The sequence below is a fragment of the Urocampus carinirostris genome, chromosome 1 (assembly GCF_059441175.1).
Source record: "Urocampus carinirostris isolate Australia breed hairy pipefish chromosome 1, RoL_Ucar_1.0, whole genome shotgun sequence".
Lineage (NCBI taxonomy): Eukaryota > Metazoa > Chordata > Actinopteri > Syngnathiformes > Syngnathidae > Urocampus > Urocampus carinirostris.
Window position 1 is genome coordinate 22,792,154 of NC_142349.1, and position 21,085 is coordinate 22,813,238.

The 21,085-nt window shown below is 41.3% G+C and overlaps 1 protein-coding gene across 1 annotated transcript in view; it reads left to right on the top strand.

Annotated features, from left to right (window-relative positions):
* Nucleotides 1-12,481: 12,481 nt before the first annotated feature.
* The window catches only part of plekhh3 (pleckstrin homology, MyTH4 and FERM domain containing H3), a 57,590-nt gene continuing 48,986 nt past the window's right edge, over nt 12,482-21,085 (top strand). Inside the window, exon 1 of the mRNA XM_088330530.1 lies at nt 12,482-12,992. Within this exon, the coding sequence (XP_088186656.1) occupies nt 12,858-12,992 (135 nt within the window). The 5' untranslated portion in view covers nt 12,482-12,857. The remainder of the gene's footprint in view (nt 12,993-21,085) is intronic.

The window sequence follows — 21,085 nt, forward strand, 5'->3', positions numbered from 1 at the left end:
ACCTACTCATTCTTTATTGCAGCACACACACCCCCTGTGATACTTCATGGTGAATACAAACAAGTTGAACTCTAGTCCAGGATTCTTAGAGGTTGTTGTTAAATGCAGAATTTATCGCGTATCTCCACCATGCTCTCGTTTAAAAGTTTGCCGCTAATCTGTCCCAGGTTCACAGTTGGGCCTTGTTTCATTTAGTTCCGTTTGCCCCATTTTTACTGGAGTCAGCGGGCTAAAAATAACCACAAATGGCAAGGTTGGCTCCCTGCCCAGCCCAGTCTAACTGTCAATAACTTATCTTGGGCCTCACCGCAGTCAATGGTTCAGCACACGTTAACTATTTATGATAACTGCCATCCACCGCTAAAGCATCTACAGGTGTTGCTGTCATTTCAGTTTGGCTGGAAAGTTTGTGGTACAATGGCGCACGCAATATGGGATAAAACATGAGTTGAGGATTTTACTATCTTAAAGATCTCTAAGAGCAACAAGTAGTGGGCTCACAAAAAAATACCAAAATGAAAAATAAGTAAAAAGCTACAAGAAAAGAAACAAAAGGAGATGAAGCAAAAGAAAAAAAGCAGGAAAAATAAGACAAAGAGGACATTGCTGGGAAGTCTAAAGAAAAAAAATGTCTTCATTCCACATAGCAGTTTTGCATATACATGGACCATTTCCGGTAATGTTTTGTGATAATTGCTTATAATGCACCTATAAATAAATTAGGAGGAAAATATCAAACAAAAAACAAGTTCAAATTGATCTAACTACAGTAAAAATCTTTCTATGAAATTGACTTGTGATGTATATTATACATAAACATCTATTTGTACTGTGGCACAGCGGCTGAGTGATTAGCACGTCCGCGGCACAGTTCTGAGGTCGTGGGATCAATCCAGCTACCAGCCTTCCTGTGCGGAGTTTGCATGTTCTCCCCGTGCTTGTGTGGGTTCCCCTTCCGGGCACTCCGTTTTCCTCCCAAATTCCAAAAACGTGCATGTCAGGGTAATTGTCTGCCCCAAATGGTCTCTAGGGTTGATTGAGCGAGTGAGCCGTTTGTCCCTACATGCCCTGCAACTGGCTGGCAACCAATTCCCCTGCCCGAACATAGCTAGGATGTTACCCAACTGAGGGTAAGCGGTGCAGAAAATGGATGAATTGATCTATTCATAGTATACTATATTTTAATGTTTTAATAATCAGGTTTTATGTCAAAATGACTTACAAACCTGTAAAATGATTTCTGCTACGCTTACACTTAACTATGCAAAAAAAAACAAAAAAACATTGAAAACAAGAGAGGAAAATTTCACGCTTTGGACCATTTATTTAACACCATGGATTACAAATCTGCCACCCACACTGACAAAACTTTGCCCATTCCAATCGGTGTAAGGTCATTCTCAACAGACATATTTTTATCCGAATGCAAATTAGCAGATGCTAAAATCAGGGTAATGTTATCAAACTTTCTTATCTTGGTTAAAAGCCTCGCTGCAGCATTTTGTACGAGCTGAAGGCTCTTGATTTTGGACTTCGGGAGACCGGAGAGTAGTGCATTACAGTAATTGAGACGGGAGGTAACAAACGCATGAATCATAATTCCCGCATCCGACTGAGACAGCATAGGGCGAATTTTAGCAATGTTGCGAAGATGGAAAAAAGCTCTTCTAGTAATATTCTTAACGTGTGTTTGAAAGGACAGATTTGGGTCAAATATGACACCTAAATTTTTGACTGAGTCACTCTGGGTGATGTTACATTTGTCAATGTTCAGACCAGTTTTCGAGAACAAGTCACAGCATTTAGATGGACCAATAATTAACATTTTGGTCTTTACAGAGTTAAGGCGCAAGAAGTTGAGTGACATCCATTCTTTTATCTCAGTGAGGCGGGCCTCCAGATTTCCACAGTTTAGAGTGGCAGATTCCTCCATCGGAAGATATAGTTGAGTGTCATCTGCGTAGCAATAGAAACTGATGTTATACTTGCGAATAATATCATCTGATGGAAGCATGTAAATGCTGAAAAGTAGGGGGGCCAAGTACTGAACCCTGCAAAACACCACATGTAACACTAAAGGGCTCAGATGTCATTTCACCATATTTAACACAGTGCGTCCTATCTGAGAGGTAGGATCTGAACCATAAGAGGACGGTTCCTGAGAGACCGATCCATTTTTCCAACCATTCTAGTAAGATATTATGGTCCACAGTGTCAAAGGCAGCACTAAGGTCCAGCAGCAGCAAGAGTGATGAGGCGCCGGAGTCCATTGCCAGCGAAAGATCATTGGTTACCTTAGTCAGGGCTGTCTCAGTAGAGTGGTTAGCCCTGATTCCTGATTGCATTGATTCAAAATGATTGGATATAAAATAATTCAGCTGCTGTGCCACAACTTTTTCAAATATTTTATAAAGAAACGGTAGGTTTGACACAGGTCTATAATTACTTAAGTTTTCTGGATCAAGGTTGTGTCATTTCAGTGTAGGTTTAATAACAGCGGACCTAAAAGCTGCTGGAAATACACCTGAGGAGAGTGACTGAAGGTCAAAGGACCCCAAAAAGACCATTAATCAGCTAACCCTGAAGCGGGTCAAACAGGCAAATAGTCGGTTTGGCCGTATTCACCACCTGTTTAAGATTGCAACATAGAAATATATGAGCCCATTAGGCTGGAGGAAATTTGTGTCTGATATAATGATGGTTGATGTTTTCTCTAATTCTAGGATGAAAATAGTTAAAGTAAGAAAAGGACTGTTTCCAATCCAGTCCAAACACCAACCCTAACCTAAAAAATCAAGAAAAAAGATACATTTACTCTAGCGAGTCTAAGAGAGACACGCAGCTTGACAGAAGCTGCACTGATGTTTTCAGCCAGAAGATGGCATCACTAAGTAGAATGTCATAAAGTTTCGGACACCATCACTAAATTATCTTTGAAAATACGTAGAAATATGGTACGATATACTGTATCATATAGAGCTAGCAGATAAACCCAAAATATGTTTGAGTTTTTTTGCATCTGTGTTGTATATGTCTGTGTCAGGTTTTTGTTTTAGCCTTGCCCTGGCGTTTTATCTGCTGCTTTTTATCCCCCTTTTACCTCCCTCTATCTTCCCCTGATCCAAGCAATGACCATAAGCTTCCCTCGTCGATAACGGTTAAAGATAACAGCAAAATGCTCTATTGTGTCTTCTCTATTTTTCATGCGTGCTCTGTGTCGCCACAGAACGTCACGTTTTAAAATTCCAGGAACGTTAATTTTATGGAGCTGACTCTTTTGTAAAGAATCATTATGTAACAACGGCTGTGGTAATGGCTAAGGGCTCTCGAGTAACACACTAAGACCGCTGGAGAGTTCGCGGAGAAAATGTGGATTTCAGTGACGACATGGATGCCAGCGGTTCAACAGCTTGATGACCCTCAACATACTTTGATAAAATCAGTACAGGTCAATTATCAATAAGTGGAAATTAGACTTTAGATGTTTCCCAGCAACTTAAAAAGGAGCAGGAAATGCAATAGTACAGTTTGTTTGAAAACATTTACTATCCTTTGAGATGTAAACACCATAAAATGTACTTGATTGTGCATTATGCTGAAGATTCTAAGATTTATTCTTTCACTTCTGATTGAGAAATTTTGAAACAATTAGTGTTATATGAACGTTTTCACAAATGTTCGATACGTGCACCACCTGAGACACAGCATACGTCAAAGAGTAATGTAACGCCTGCCAAACACATTGAAACATATCACACACACAAACACACATACATACAGAAGAAGAACCAAAGGACTTATTAAACAATGATGTATTCTATTCAACACTTCATATCCACCCTACACTTTACAGATTAATTTGTGTCATCAAAAGTAGTGGTATTGGGTATACAGATTAATTTGTGTCGCCAAAAGTAGTGGTATTGGGTGGTACAACATACTCCCACACCTAAGCCTCCACAGATTCAAGGCACTGGAGTATTCCCAACGCTGGATTGTTTGCATTTCTGTTTTGTTTTCCTTTTGAAAAACCTTTTATCGAGCATTTTCACGTCATACATTAGCCTATTCCGTTCGTTTATTAGCAAAAAAAAAGAAGAGTACTATAGTTTTTGAAGGTTTTTCAGTTGATTTTGGGGCTCCTTGAATACCCACAAAAACGGTCTGGTTATGCCCATGCTCTCTGGTATTGTTCAGGGTGGCTGGACCAAATGTGGAGGCGGGCTAGCCCGTGGGCAGTAGCTTGGGGACCATTGTTTTAGCTTCAGTTACTATCACTAAGAATATGCCATGTTTTTAAGTTGACATGCTTGACATGTGGCTGGTTGCAACTCGCAAGCATTCGAAATTCCATGATCTGGAAGACAAAAGTTTTAGCCAGACCGATTCTGTGAGTGCACAAAGTGAGAGGCAGATGTTTTTAATTTTTTTGTGTTTGATATAATGATCTCCATCCATCACCGTCTTCATCATCATTCCATCCTAATTATGTACCTCCAAGGACTGTCACACACGATCCATATGCACAGCTGGATAATGATGCACAGTTGGGAATGAGTCGGGTGGCGGTGGGGGAGTGAAGTGGCTCCCGCGACAAGCCTATCCTGTTACCAGCACCCGGGAGAAGACGAACAGCAGCCCTGTTGTTCACTCAGACACAGCCATTGGTCGTTGGTCCCGCTTTTTGTTGGACCTGGCCTGACCACATTTGTTCTAACATATCTTATCCAGCGTTAACTTTAGCGCTGGACTGTACTGAGATGGCTATCCGTCTGAGTCATTCGTGTGTTTGTGCAGAGAGGGCGACAGGGGGTCAGCTCCTTTCCTAAATCCCCAGTGAGGAGTTTGTCAGATGACCTTGGAGAAAAGGTTCACAAGCATGAGAGTGAATAACCTCTTTATGTGCTGGCCAACTGCGCTTGGAAGCTCCCTTTCACAAATGAAAGTTGAAAAGCATAAAGTCCAAAAGAAATCCCACCGTGTACCCTCCCAAAATGTTAGCTGGCACTGGTTTATCTGGCGGGATTTCACACCCCGCTCTGTCGACTATCATTCTAGCTCACAAACATTAAGTTCTGGCAATGAAACACTTATGTGGAGAAATATGACCCCGTCGTTTCAGAGTGGAAAGGGAACAGGGTCAGATCTAGTTGGAGGGATGCAGAAAGGAGAAAGGCTCTGTCTCCAATCAGCTTTGCACGTCTTTTAGCTCCACTGCATGGAAGAAAATATGGCAACTTGTGATTGGTTAAAAACATTCAGGGGTTGGAACTCCATAGCATATGAATAACCTACTCTTCTCGTCGGCTGAAAAATAGTCTGTGTAATATAGTGTAATAATCTGTGAAGCCCTTTGAGACTCTTCGTGATTTAGATCTATACAAATAAAAATGACTTGACTTGACTTGACTTGAATAGGATCATTTTGACATTAATTTTGAAATGGTTTCATGTTGATGAAATTATGAGTTTATATTGATAAAATTTGCACATTTTTGGGCAGAACATTGTGGCAAGAAGAGTACTAATGTCCTAAACCGTCGCTTAATAATTGTCATCTCTCCCTCAGAAAACAATTATTAATCTTGAGTCTTTCTCTTTTAGGAAACTAGAAATATTTATTTTGATGCTAGACCCTTAAAGGTCACTTCACAATTGAGTTTGGTCAAGGGAATAAACGTGTCACAGGGAAATAAACCAATTCACATGTGGCTTTTTAGCAACAGTTACAAGTGGGGTGTGTAGTTTGAGGTGTACTTAAAAAGTTTAAATTAAATATTTTTTCTTTTAAGAATGTGTTATCAATGCCCAACTGAGTTTAAAAAGCCTTTATATTTTAATTTTTAGGGCCGCTGTAGGATTTTTTCCCGCTTTAATTTTGAAAATTGTTAGGATTGAAACAAATAATTATTTACTGCATTCAGTAAACGAATTTGCATCTGGGTGTTGCTTGTGCTCCACGATAAATCTTTTTTTTCCCTGAACGATGCTAGAATTTCGTACACTGATAAAAAATAAATTACTTTATTACTTTGAGTTCTGATATGAATTACCAATCCCAAGAAAATTGATTCAATGAACCAGGCCGATAGAAATAGCACACGCAATGTATTAACACAGACAATTAACTATAGGAAAAAAAGGGGAGGGGAAGGAGCCGAAGATTATGGGAGTGTTTGACCGCTGAAAGTTACTTGCACAGAAGGAAAGTTTCCCGCTATAATGCTAGTCGATTTGGGAGAATCCCTTGTACAGAAAAAAATGCTCATTCCCAAGAACCAGCAAAAATGGTGTTTAATCTGAAACCGTCCTCTTACTTGTTGTTGCAGATATTTTCTCTTGTGGTCACAACGTATGGCCCACGTGCTGAACTTGAGGTCGCAGCGCAGACCCGGAAAGTGCGATGGGGAGCTATCGATCAGCTCCTCTTTTTATATAGACCATGGACATTTGACCAGATCATGCCTCTTTGGGTGTGGGACCACCAGGATAGGATGACGTTGTTTGATGTTGCTAAACCTATTAGAAAGCCCAAAGAAGTGAGAAATGTGTGTAATGTTCTGTACTTGTGAATGCCCCTCCAATCGATATAATTACGAACAGTGAAAACATTACTTTATCGATACTTAGCTTTGGATAGCATCACGGCGGCGCAGTGGTTAGCGCGTGTGCGGCACAGTTCTGAGGTCATGAGATCGAACCTTCCTGTGTGGAGTTTGCATGTTCTCCCCGTGCTTGCGTGGGTTTCCTTATTGGTCATGCAGCGTGTTAGGCTAGAGGAAAAAAGGGGGATGGGAGGAAGAGGAGGGATTGCAAGTGCGTTGTTGTGGTTTCTGTTTATTCCAGGATGAAAATGGTGAAAGTAAGAAAAGCACTGTTTCAAATATAGTCCAAATTTCAACCCAAAACCCCTAAAATAATGAAAAAAGAAGAGTTTTTTACAAGCGTATCTATGATAGACCCGTACGTGCACGCGCCACAGAAGCAGCTTGAACGAGGCTGCAACGATTATTACAGTCAGAAGATGGCAGCAGCAAGTAGAATATGTTGAAGAAATCGAGCATGCGCTCAAGGCTACAAGTAATCTGAATGGGTTTGCATGAAAGGTAATTCCACTTGTGAAAGGAGTGAATTAACTGTCTTTATTGGACTATTAGAAATCGAACAAAAAGCATACTTCGTTTTTTATTCAAGTTTATATGGCCATATAAAACAAATAATTGTATTGCATTTTCCAGCCAATCATTCCTTTTAGTAGCATGGGCAGTAGAAACTCTCCATTTCAACCAAAGCAAGCAGGAAAGGCCGACAGGAAGTTGGGAGAGTTTGAAAACATAATAGCAGGCAGTGGCCATACAAAGAGTTATATCCCTCAGCATGAGAGAATGTGTGAGTGCATGCTTCAGAGTGCATGCTTCAGTGAGGCCTCCCCCAAGAACAAGCACAGAACTTGAATTTCGCAGCGGGTGCCTGACCAAATAATTCGGCCCACTTCTGAACGTATCAGGTTTTAACTCACGTTCATGTAAGTACGCATGAGCGTACGCATTCACAGAAACTCGAGGGTCTTCTGGAAACCCTGAGCGGGAGTGCGACATTTGATAGTTTCTTCTTTTGATATTTGAGAACATTTGCGCTTTGATTTTAGTACAACCTAAACCCATAAAAACCCTGAGGGAATGTTCCCTATTTCTTTAAACAATAGGGGCAGTCGGCTCTAAAAATAAAACATATGTTCCAAGCATGTCTGCGGAGCTGAAAAAAGACCCCCAGCAAATTGTTTTGGGATATGGGGGTGGATCTCGTTCAAGACGAGTCTGCTTACCGGAAACTATGATGGCCTTAGTGTTAAGGGAGGAAGGACAGGGGGTTTGTGGTGGGGGAGTTATCTTCTATACTTTGAACAAGCAATTTGGACAATTATTGAATATGGATGCTTTATGAGTGTTTCTCTTAGGAGCTTCAATGTGGGTCATGGATTCAAGTATGGTTGAGGGGGGGGACCCACATTGAAAAGGTGCATTCATGAGAGTATGCATTGATTCCTCAGCGACCTCATGGTCGTGAGCAGAAGGTAAAGGGTTTAGCACAGCACGCTAATGTATACCTGATTGATATGTGAGGATATGCGTGTTTCAAGTTGCTCCACCACATGCCTCTCCTCCTAGCCAGGAAAGAGTTAAAGCCAGCTGAGCTTATGGCCAGTTAGCATGCAGCTGAGAAGGGAGGGAAATGAAGGGATATTAAGCGGAGAAATGAGCACCAGCACCCAGGGGCTGCCTGGATCACATGTCTGGATTTAGCACCAGGCCTTTGGCCTCTTTCTGATTCACTTTGTCCGTGACTTGTTCAGTTAGGTTAAGGAAGAGTACTGCAAAACGAAAAAATACATCTTTAAAAAAATGTTTCTGAACTGGTGGGTCAGGACCCATAAGGGTTAGGGTATACAGAATTAAAAAAGGGTAACCCTTGGTTGTCTTTGTAGAGGTTTTAGCTCCTTTCTATAATATATATGAAATCTAACAGCAAAGTTCCCATATTCAGGTAAACATTTTCGTAAAAACTGAATTAGAGGCAGTGCAGTGGTAAGGGCGTGTGCTGTGCAGTTCTGAGGTCATAAGAGCGGACCTTCCTGTGTATAGTTTGCATTTTCTTCCCGTGCTTGCGTGGGTTCCCTCCGGGTGAGCCAGTTTTCTCCCACATTCCAAAAAAAACATGCATGTCAGGTTAATTTGCCGGTCCAAATTGTCCTTAGGTATGAATGAGGGGTGCATTGTCTCTGTGTGCCCTGCTACTGGCTGGCAAACTAGTTCAGGGTGTCCCCTGCCCACTGCCAGAAGATAGTTGAGATGGGCTCCAGAACCCCCGCGACCCTACTGAGGATAAATGGTGCCGATAATGGATAGATAGTACCTACTATTTGAAAAAAAAATCTGAAATTTTTAATGAAATCAATCATTTCAATTCCTGTTAGTGTGTAATTTTCTGGTAACTTTGTGGTTTATTTTCTTCTGAATTAAAAAACTGTTGTGGAAATGAATTCAATTGTTGTTTTGTTTTTATTTTAATTTATTTGTATAATTAATGTATTTATCATTTTTTACAAATATAGTTGATAAATTCTACAAGTAATTAAATCTTTGGAATGATAAAACTCTCAATGATTATTTTATAATCAAATCTTACATCCCCGAATCATAATTTATTTGTGCACTTCTGAAAAAAAAACTCCATCTCAAGAAACTTTTTATGCTATTAATTTACCACTCGTGACAATGTTTTTTCTACAATATGGCCTCCAAGCTAAAATGAGTTTGACATCCCAACAAAACAGTCCAAGTATTCCTTCCATATTGCATTGTTAATCTTTGGATTCTATAGACCAATTCCGTGTTTGTAAACAAGTGAAACATTACCTGATATCCAGAAATCTTTCGCAGAACGAGAAGGCCATTTAAACAAATAATATTTTCAAACATTTTGGCATTTTTATGTTACTTCCTGTTTTACTCTGGCAAGTTTTATTTGACTGTTTTTTTGGGGGGGGTTATCCTTTTCTTTATTGGTAATCTGATTTGTTGTACAGTTTGAATGTACTGTTTACACAACACTGTGGTAAGATGTTTGTATGATAATGTCTAGGCGAATGTTCAATAAAGCCAGAAAAAAACAAGAAAAAAAAACGGTGACAGAGCTCAGACATGCATGAATTTTTGGGGCAAAACGGCAGAATTTACTTCAGTCTATAACAGCTGATTGACAGAAAAAGAGAGTTGATTGTAAATATTAGTATCTCAAATAAGCACAAGGTATGTGCAAGCAGCAAGATAGAGACTTTATTTTAATGATCAAAGTCAACAAAAAAAAAACAACTGCTTTTGATGGACACTACACACAGATTGTGCGAGCCACTTTTGTGTGACTTTTTTGTGTCACAAACCAGGACAGGAAAGAGGAATGAGAACCCAATCATGTAACGTTACTCACAGTTTATTGGGGAGAGAAAGAATGAGCGCACACTCGATCCGGGGATCGATGGTCGCGGAAGTAGATTGAAATCAGAACTAAAGAGTGGTCAAAATCAAACAGATAGGGCCAAAAATAAAACAAGATCAAAACACAGGCAAAAACGGAGATTCACAGGACTTGGCATATCAAAAAGACTCTAGCAGGAGTTTCAAAGACGCTCTGACACCAGGCGACTCACAAGACAGCGTTTATGTAGCCCGGCAGCAATCTGTCAATGAGTTTCAGCTGATGTCAATGGGCGGGGCCAATTGGGTGCCATGGCAACCGTGACAGAACCTGGCGCCACACGACGGGGACTAATAGGTAGCCATGGCAACCATGACATTTTGTAGTCCATATCGAGTTAGTAAGGAATAATGTAGCTTTTTAGGACAGCGGGTAAATGCACAAATAGTGGCTTAGATGACCAAATCATTTTTACAGTAGCTAAGGTCACACATAATAAAGAATTGACTTTCTTTGTCTTTCCATACATCGTTATTGTTGGTGGGAAACCCAAAAATAATGTTAAAATTAGGTCAAGTAAAGTCATGTTTATTTGTATCTTATTAACAAGGTGTCTCAAAGGGCTGCATAGACCACAGACTATTGCAAACTACCATTATTATTCCATCCCCTGATCTAAATCCCACATGAGGGCAAGGAATAACTCAAAAACTTCAACATGAAGAAAATGAAGAAACTTTGAGAAGGGACTGCACATGAAGTAATCCCCCTTCCAGGATGACCAGGCTGCAATGGATGTTGCATTAACAAATAACACACGGATATTGTCAACATAAAATATAGGTCATTCATAAGCTATAGAATATAAATGTGTTTTAAGCCTAGATTTAAACAGTTCCACTGAGGTTGCAGGTGGAATCTCAGAGGGCAGAGCATTCCACAATACAGAGGCCCGAATGGCTCATGAACCTGTGGATCTCTTCTTGGCTCTTGGGATCACTAGTTGACCAGCAAGTTCAGAGTGAAGGCTGGGGACTGGAACATAGGGGGAAATTAAATCTGAAAGATATGAGGGAACAAGTCCATGCTTGATTTTGTATAATACCAACAGAACCTTAAAGTCACATCTCAAGCTGACAGGGAAACAATGCAGGTTAGCTAAAATCGGGGTCATGTGATCAAACTTTCTTGTCTTAGTTAAAAGCCTCACTGCAGCATATTGTACCAACTGCAATATCAGTATTGTCACACGCGGCTGCCAGTCAATGCTCAGGTCCGGCTCATCTCTGAAATACGGAATAACGCTTTACACCGAAAAAAACTAAAGCGACCAGCTGGTGCAGTTGCTGTATCTGAGTCAAATCAGGAGGCTCCTCCTGCTACTGGTATTGGTCTGTTTCAAGTGGGGGAGCAAAACCCTACCCCAAAAGCCGGCCTCGAGAGGGATGGGGGCCGGCGGGCTGTACTTGCCCAAGACATGCCACAGGAAGTTGTGCCTCAACTACTCTAGCGGTTAAGGTATCTGTAATGAAAGAAAGAAGTAAAGAAAGAAAGAAAGAAGTAAAGAAAGAAAGAAAGAAAGAAAGAAAGAAAGAAAGAAAGAAAGAAAGAAAGAAAAAAAGAAAGAAAGAAAGAAAGAAAGGAAGAAAGGAAGAAAGAGAAAGAAAGAAAGAGAAAAAAGAAAGACAGACAGATGGAACAGAGAGAGTGAAATAAGGAGACAGAGATAGGGGAGCAATACGGGGTGAAAAAAGAGAGAGAGACTGAGAGAGAGAAAGAGAGGGAGAGAGAGAGACAGAGAGAGAGATATATAGAGAGAAAACAAGACAGAACAAGAAAGAGAAAAGAGAACAAGAACAATAGGAAAGAAATAGAGCGAAAAAAGAGAGGAGAGAGGGATGGGATTTTTAAGGGTTATTATTCTATCTTCGTTATTCATTATCCATTATCCGTTGTCGGTCAGTTCATAATACGCTACAAAGCCTAGGAGCCGGGACACTTACTCTCAGCCAAAAGGCCAAGCTAAGGTCCTAGCCCTAAAGCATTGAGAGGGGGTTTTTAGGGGTTTTTAAGGGTTATTGATCTATCTTCGTTATTCATTATCCATTATCCGTTATCGGTCAGTTCATAATACGCTACAAAGCCTAGGAGCCGGGACACTTGAGAACAAAAAGAAAGGGAAAGAAAGAAAAAGAGGGAGAGGGACATAGAGAGATTGACGGTAATATAAGAAAGAAAGAGAGAATAACGTGAGAGGGAGAGTGACAAAAAGAGAATGAAAAAGAAAGAAAGAAAAAAAAATCCACGTCATGGCAGTTTTGGTTGTGAAGAGCGCTGTCCGCCACCTCTGGACACGTGACGCTCTGGCAGTTTTGGAGCGGGGGGCGGGGCTTGTAGCTACGACACACTAGGGAGTGTAGGTTATTGCCCAATCAGTTTACAGATTGCCATCCAACGGGCGCGGTTTCTGACTTCCATTAGTTTGCTTCAGTTAAGGCACGCTTCATACAGTGCGTCCGGTGTGTCCATGACAGATATACTTATTTTCCGGTGTTTTTTATGAACCTACTTCATTAATTCTACAAACTTTTGTTTACGTTCGAGAACCCAAGAAGGAGTTCTTCGTGTGGGAATAACATTTACACGTCAGGACATTTACTTAAGGACGGGTAAACTTATTGGAGAGCAAAGTGGACTTGGCAATTTGCTTAGTGGGCAGCTTCCGGTCGGAGGTGTTTCGTGGACAAGTGTGAAAGGAGAGTCGCATGCTGCCCACCATCTTCGTCGTCGGGTCTCTATGGAGAGTTTGCCCCGGCGTAGACTCTCGCACTGCCAACACTCGTGAATTCATTGACCTGGACACGACTTGGCGACACATTTGAATGCCTTTGCAAGGTGTCTGCTGGTTTCTGTGCTGCCGCCGGGGCTTCAGTTTGCTCGGAAGGGACTATGGGGAGAAAGAGGAGGAAGAGTCTTTTGAGTTGCGGCATAAAAACGACTTGACTCCCAATGGACAGGTAAGGAGTTTTGCTCACACGAACCCCGGAAACTTCTTATACGGTATTACCTTGGCTTTCATAGTTAAAGAAGGGCATAATCACCCGCGAAACATGAAAATCCGTGATGTAGCGACGCCCTGTCATAGCCCACCAAGGGGCCCAATTTACCCAGAGATTATGTCTTTACCGACTGAGAGTATACAACAATAACAAATTAACAACTATAGACCCTCAAATAAAAACACAGAGCACAGAATTGAAATTGAATGAATTGTCTTTATTGTCTTCACACAACATTGGCATAACCAGACCGGTTTTGGGGATGCTCAATGAAAATCTGTAGGCGTTTTAAGGGTAGAGAATCAGTAATCCAAAGCGTAAAACTGTAGTCTTTGTGAGTATTCTAGTTCAATATCTGACTCCATCCCCATCAACTCAGCGTTCTAAAAAAAACGCGGGCTGAGGTTGTGGGTCAAGCAAGCATATGGTTTTCCCCCAGTTCACCAGATCAATTTCCTTCCCCAGATGAAAAGTTTCACTGAGGTCCGTGCCTATCTTCAGAAACTAAGAGAAATGATAATGACATAAGAAAATGCAGAGACTATTTGTAATTGCACACATTTAAAACTCACAATTGTTTTGAATTGTCCCTCTAATTTGATTTTGAATAGTTTAGATTATGTGCTATCATATTTGACCGGCTGCTTGTTAAGCACTGAACACAAGTGTTTGAAAATTGCTTGTCGATATCCTCTCATTTGGATATTAGTGTAAATGTGTGTGTGGTTGTTGTTTGCAGCTGCTCAGGTTTGCGATGATCTAGGGAATAATTGTGCAATCGCACGCCAGTGTGTTGAAGGGATCCCTGTGTGTTTGGCCTCAAATACGCCTTGTCCCCTCTCTAATGTTTGTCATGTGATCGGGCACAGAGAGCTTAGTATTGTGCCCTCCTCTCCGCCTTCTCCACTTTCACTTGTGAAGAGGCATTGTTGATACTCTGTGTTTAGGTAGCTTCTTTTCTGTACGTGCCACTGTATGAATTTTTTACAGTTTATAATGGTCATATGTACGGCTGCAACAACGAATCGAATATAATTGATTAAAATCGATTTATCAAAAGCGTTAGCAAACAAATCTCATCATTGATTTGCGATTGTGTCGCTCCATTTATGTAGCATTCAGCATATCGGCATATGAATTTAAAGAGAAGGCATTCTATTTCATCCTGATGTGGGAACAAAATTGTGGTAGCCTTTTGGTCCGGCGAAGGGCGCTTCAATACTGTATTTTGATGCTTAAGCTCATCTTGGTCCATATCCAAATTTATTTATATTGCTCTTTTCAAACTCCGTAATACTGTAAAAAAAACCTTTATTGTAAACATCTCATCTCATTAGCTACACCGCTTATCCTCAGTAGGGTCGTGGGGGTGCTGGAGCCCATCCCAGCAATCATCAGGCAGTGGGCAGGGGACACCCTGAACTGATTGCCAGCCAATCGCAGGGCACACGGGGACAGACAACTCACTCGCTCATTCACACCTAGGGACAATTTGGACTAGCCAATTCACCTGAAATGCATGTTTTTGGAATGTGGGAGGAAACCGGAGTGCCCGGAGGAAACCCACGCAAGCACGGGGAGAACATACAAACTCCGCACAGGAAGTCTGGAGCTGGATTTGAACCCACGCAGGAGGTTCCCAAGACATGAACTGTGCCGCACAGGCGCTAACCACTGCGCCGCCGTGCTGCTATTGTTAACATTTCATCATAAAAAATACTTGCATTCTCCGCCAATATTGCCTCTTTTTTGCACTTTTAAACAAAAGTATCTTACAATTTTGCAGGTTTATTGCATACATTTGTATGTATTTTCAATTGTGCGGGTATATGACAAAGACTTTATTGTTTTATATTATACAATTTTCTGTTGTTTTGTTCACTTTTTTCTATCCATCCAAGACTTCAATATTTGAATTTAGGAGGAAATTTAAAAATTGTTATTTAAAAATCCGTTTTACTGATTATTCGGGAAAAAAAAAATCGACCGATTTATTGATAGGTTCAGCCATAGTCATATGGAAAATGAGCTGTCGACAACATTGATCTGCGACCGCTTTGCTGAGATTTGCTCTGGAAAGGTGGGGCATTCTGTACAATACTTCAATTTAATGGGACAATATGACACCTTGTACACGCCTAATAAGTTTTGTTTTGACCGGTAACAGCCCAAAATTAAAATGCTGTTGTTAATGGAGGAATTTGAGTGAAATGTGAGACTGCTATCATTTTAAAGTCAAATGCTCATGTTTTGGATTGGGCAAATGGATTCCACAGGCATTCAAAAACCCTAAAGAAGTTCTGTGTCCCACTCCCCCCACTCAATCTGTAGGTCGGAGTAAAGAATTGCAGGGGTAAGCAATACCACATGGAGCCATGTCTTAATATGCTTATCTGCTTATCTGTCAGTATTGGACCCCTTTGTGAACTCATAAAGACCGATGTGTGATCATAGCAATTTGCCTGAAAATTTAGAGAACAGATTGTATTGTATTGTATTTATTCAGCCAGTATAAACCATAAACATGAAATATATAAGAAATCATTTGACATGAGCTTTTCAGTGTCATTGCCTCAGTTGAAGTTATGGCCACCAGATAAAGTTGACATCTCTGTTAGTCATGGATGAACATAAGAGATGCTTGCTGCTCTGTCTTGGGCAAAGCGCATCCATTCAGCCTTAACCTGTAATTTGTTGATTTTCCTTGCCGCACACATTTGCAACTCCATATTTGAGACAATGGTACTCGTAAGACAATGTTATACATAGTAGTCAGTTTGACCATGAGCACCCAAGATAACTGGTTGTTGTCATTTATTCGAGGTTACAAAGAATGAAAGTAAGAAAATGACTTTTTCAAATACAGTCCAAATGCCAACCCACACCACCAAAAAGATGAAAAAAGAGTTTATTCGAGCTCGTCTAAGATAGACACATACATGCACGCGGCACACAGGCAGCTTTACAGATGCTACAATGATCATTTCAGCCAGAAGATGGCGACAACAAGTAGAATATTTTTGAAGTTACGGACACCACCTTTAAAGGCCCGGTCACACAGCTTTTCACGGGCGTATCGCAGCTGAATCACGGCCAGAAGTTTCTGCCCGTGAAGCAGACGCGGTGGAAAATGTGCAAAATTGGCGAAACCCGCTGTTTACCCGTGGTATGCCCGCGAAACAGACGCCGGCGACTATTCCGCGTCCTTATCGCGGGTAACCACCAGCTCGGTAGCCTAGATGGTAGGGCGCCCGCTCTGAGACTGGGAGGTCGCTGGTTCAAGCCTCGGCCGAGTCATACCTAAGACTTACAACATTGGTACTCATTGCCTCCCTGCTTGGCGCTCAGCATTAAGGGTTGGAATTGGGGGGTTTGGTCACCTAATGACTAAAATGGCTGCGCCCTGTTTGGCTGCGGCTGCATCGGCTCGCTACAGTTTAACTGTACGTGTCAGTTGTATCGACATTTCGTTCTATGTGCATTGTTACAAAGAATGACAATAAAAGTAAATTCTATTCTATTCTTCTTCTTCTTCTAACCGCGGCTGCATCGCGTTTGACCGTGCTTACACGCGGTACACACGCTAATGCACGTGATAACACCGCGATACAGGCGCAGAACAAACGTGCTATGACCATGCTCCACCCGCGATTACCCGCTAAAATTTCGCCTCCTACCCGCGTGTAACCACGTCTTGGCCGCGGCCGTAGCACGTCCTAGCACGTTCGTACCGCGTCTTTACCTCGTGTGTACCACGTGTGCCGCCCGCGGTTACCCGTGGTCTAAAGTTTTGAGCAGCGCAAAACTTTTTCGCGCGGCCAACCGCGTGTGAATTTTTTACCGCGTGTAAAGCACGGCTGTATCTCGTCTGTATCGCGATCTCAAAGCGTCCAACAGTGTCTGCTTCACGGGCAGAAATTTCTGGCCGTGATTCAGCCTCGATACGCCCGTGAAAGGCTGTGTGACCGGGCCTTAAGATGTGTTTGACCCAAAAGCTATTGTTGTACTTTATGGCTAATTTGCTTCTAATACCTAATTTTGTTCTTTCTAATTTTCATTTTACCTCATTGGCACTTACATTGGGGATTTGTTTGCCAACGATTTTCTTCACATCGGTTTGTACTTTTAATTGATCACCAATGACCTTCTTCTAGCGAAGAAATCAATGCACTCCCTTTACCGGTCTGACTCACTCTGCTCTGCCCTGGATCCTGTATCAATCAATAGTTCACACCAAGGCTTCAATTTGGATCACAGCTGACGTACTTTGAGCAAATTTCATCAGCTAACTTCGTCTTTGAGCAGCACAATTGGTTAGGCTCCCTGCCACCCCCTCTCTGCAGAATACACATATCTTAGTTGATGGTGTTTGCCTTCACTTGGTGTCAACAGAGCTGGTTGTTGTGGGATGGGGGTAGGGTGGCTTTGATGGAGGCTGCAGGCAGGTCAGGATCCCAGGATAGAATCCCTTGGGGCTGCTATTTTCTGCCAAAGGCTTCATTTACTGTGCAGCCTAAAGACACATTTTCATGCAGTATGTCAGACCTCTTTAGCTGTGTTTATGTCTCAGGCCGTTTAAAGCTTAATTTGTGATGATCACAGCAACTTGGGGTTTTGGTAGACTCTCTCACTTACAAACTACCTCAGTCTTACACCACCATCTCAGGCATGCTGGCCATGGGATAACTATATTGAAAGTATCTAAAGTATAGTTTATTACTGAATATATTGATGCTTGGGCAGCTAAAGTCTGCTTGCACTCAGTACTTTTTAAAAGATGAAGCCCTGAACAGCTGCCCAAATAGCCATTCTGAGCTGAACACCTCCAGTCACAGAACCGGAAATGTTTGTACCTTCTTTTACTACCAATTCCAAAGTATTTTTTAACACTTTCCTGTAAGCATAACTCGTAGACCACTTCACGTGTGGTTTGACATAGCAAATCAATCATTTTATTTGTATGAGGGAAATCTCATTAATAATTCAGATGATTCATAGAAGACTGCAAACACGATCACAGCATATACTTCTCTCTCACAAACAGCCTGTAATAGTTGTCAGTACCGAATTTTTGGCTCCAAAGATTTTTCGGCAGAAAATGACCAAAAGCTGTTTTAGCCGAAAGAAAAACAAAAGTAAAAAACGTTTCCAATAAATGATTTTATGATGTCAACTGAAGTGTGAGCCAAACCAAAGCTGGCTCTCACACGCAGTCTTGCATGAAGCGGCCGCTTAACTTAATTTTGCTCACAAGAAGGAAGTAAATGGAGAAGGACCTCAAAACGGTAGCCTATTGGTGAAGGGATACAAACACCCCTCCTCTCAATGTTAAAACAATTTAAAAAGTACATGAACATATCAATGTGCAATTTTTAAAATGCTCGTAGATCGAGAAATTTGTCTTACCTACAGGAAGCTGACAAAGATGTCCTCCACCTTGCTGTGTCTGTTTTTTGATCGATTATTTACCATTTAGTTTTCGTTTTTTCAAAGTTTTCATTTCTCTGCATCCTTAATTACTATTACTTAAAATCTTTTAGTCTGCTGTTTTGCAATAATTATTAGGAAAAGGTCTTTCTAGTCCCTCATGCACACATATGCGCTTGTACTTTTGCCCAAAGCAAAATTGAGATACCATTAAAGGTGGATCAACATTTTGGATCATTTTGATGAATGGCCTTTTCTTATAAAAATTGGAGTCATTGTGGTGTATTAATGTGTCCGTGAAATCTTTAGCTCATTCTTGCCATCAAGCCAGCACCCCTTGCCTGCTCAACAGAGCAGCTCGGGTACATCCTGTGCATACAACCATCAGCACCCTTCACTGTGAGCTTGTTTTCACCAGTATAGTGACACAAATAGAATTTATTAAGTGAAGCTCATTTGAAAAACTATTTGAAACAAATGCTTTAATGTCGCACATCTGGAACATAGCCTTGAAAATATTTTAGAATATTCTTTCCACAAGTGTATGGCTGTTTTTTGAACACACCACAAATCTAGAACAAAATGCCAGTGGGATAGGTTTTTGTCCAACTTCCTGGTCAGAATTGTAACCAAAATAACTTAAATTAAGTTCATCCTGTTGCAAAAGTACCTATTTGGGCATTGTTGATGCTGCCCCCTTGTCGCCTGCTCTGTTTCACATTCAGTTTCCGTTGCGTTCCCGCCTCACCACCTCCAGGCCACACATCTGTTCTTTGGACCAACACTGGCTGAGCCCAAGCATTTCCTCATAGTTACTCAACCTCCCAGGAGAGCTGGACAGAGAGAGCGGGAGAGTAGACCAAGAGGGAGGATGAGGGTGGGGAAAGGGGCTCAGAGTGGAAACCAGCCATGAGACGAAACACATCACGGCATCTTTCCCCCTCTCCTTCCATGCCCAGCTCTATTATGGAGTGATTCATTCTCGACCCGTCCAAGGGAGGAGTTTTTGCCAAGGCTCTGCATCGCACGCTATCCTTGTTCCTCATCCTACAGTCCATTTACTAAACAGACTTCACCAAGTATTGTCACCTTCTCTTTGGGATTAGGCACAAGCACAAAACTGAAACCCTTTTACCTACACCATTGGTTTATTGACTCACACATTGGTTTATACCAGGTGTCAGCAACCTTTTTGGTGTGGAGTGTCACTTTCAAATTTCCTTGTAAATCAGTGTGCCACACCAAGATTAATGACTCGCACAACATTTTTTTAATATCCAACAGAGCTGTAATTTTATACCAGTCCAAATATACTACATGGATAAACATTTTAATCGTATAACTAAACAACTTATATTCCACTATTCTTGTTCATCAATCAACTAAAAAATGAATGTGAATAACAAGTGGAAAGGCCTGTAGCCATCCATGACTTGAACTTTTTGCCACAAGAATTAACCAGAATCAACAATTCTTCATTAACAATGAACTAGAATAAAAGTAACAAGTGCTATGGATAGCTACCATACCATTCATCAATGATATGGTGTTGCAGAAAATATCAAAACTATAAAAATAACGGCAGCAAAGCAGAAGGCACGCGCGCGCGCGCGCGCACACGCATACACGCACACACACGCTTCTTTAAAATATTCGCCATCAGTAAATGGTTTTCTGTGCTTTACTATGCAGTGAGCAATGTTATCACTTGCTTCAGTGGTGGTGTTTTTAGCAGTGACAAAGGTCTTCAGGGTCTGTGTTTGTTTGCCGTACCTGGACACGGCGCGTTTTAATGTCTCCGCCTTGTCAGACTCCTCCTTGAATTCATCTTCATGTTTTGTCTCATAATGATGTTTAACACTTGCTGTGCGAGGTACAACTCTCTCGAGTCATAATGCACAAAACACCATGGTCATTTTTTGCACAAAGCCTCATTCGTCTGTCTACGCTGGCTGGAAAGAACCATATGTTTTCGCTCGAGGAGCTGTCATCATTCGTTCATTTATCGCGCGCCTGTGTTTCGTTGGCTGGGTTGAACACCCGATCTCTCATCTGCAAGGCGCCGCGCAAACACGCGCTGACACACGAAGCAGAGAAGGAGGGGAGCTAACGTAAAGCCTCTAAATAACACGGCGCACAATTGAAAATGTCTAAATTTCAGGTAAAAATACACATTTTTAAAATATGATCATTACTATTTTGCCGTGCGCTCGCATGCCACTGGTTAACCCCTCGCGTGCCAGCAGTGGCACGCGTGTCATAGGTTGCCTTCCGCTGGTTTATACAATACAATTAAAAACGTAAAGTCAATGTTGTTACTAGCACTAATTGTCTTTTATCCAGGAACAGCTGTATACGCAATATATTTTTTCAATGCAATTTTTAGCTTGGCAGAATCATTTATAGCTAACATTTAATAGGAAAAAAGGATATTAGGGTACTGTACCTAGCAAGACTCGTTTTTTTTGTCTGAAGTAACGTTACAGATTTAAACATCAATCCAGTCTTTACCTTAAATCTCGCCTTTGCTCCCTTAACCCGTCAGATTCATAAATACATCACAGCTCTATACGAGGCTATACATTTCTTGTTTAGTCTTAGTTATTTTTAAGCTACTCGCAGAG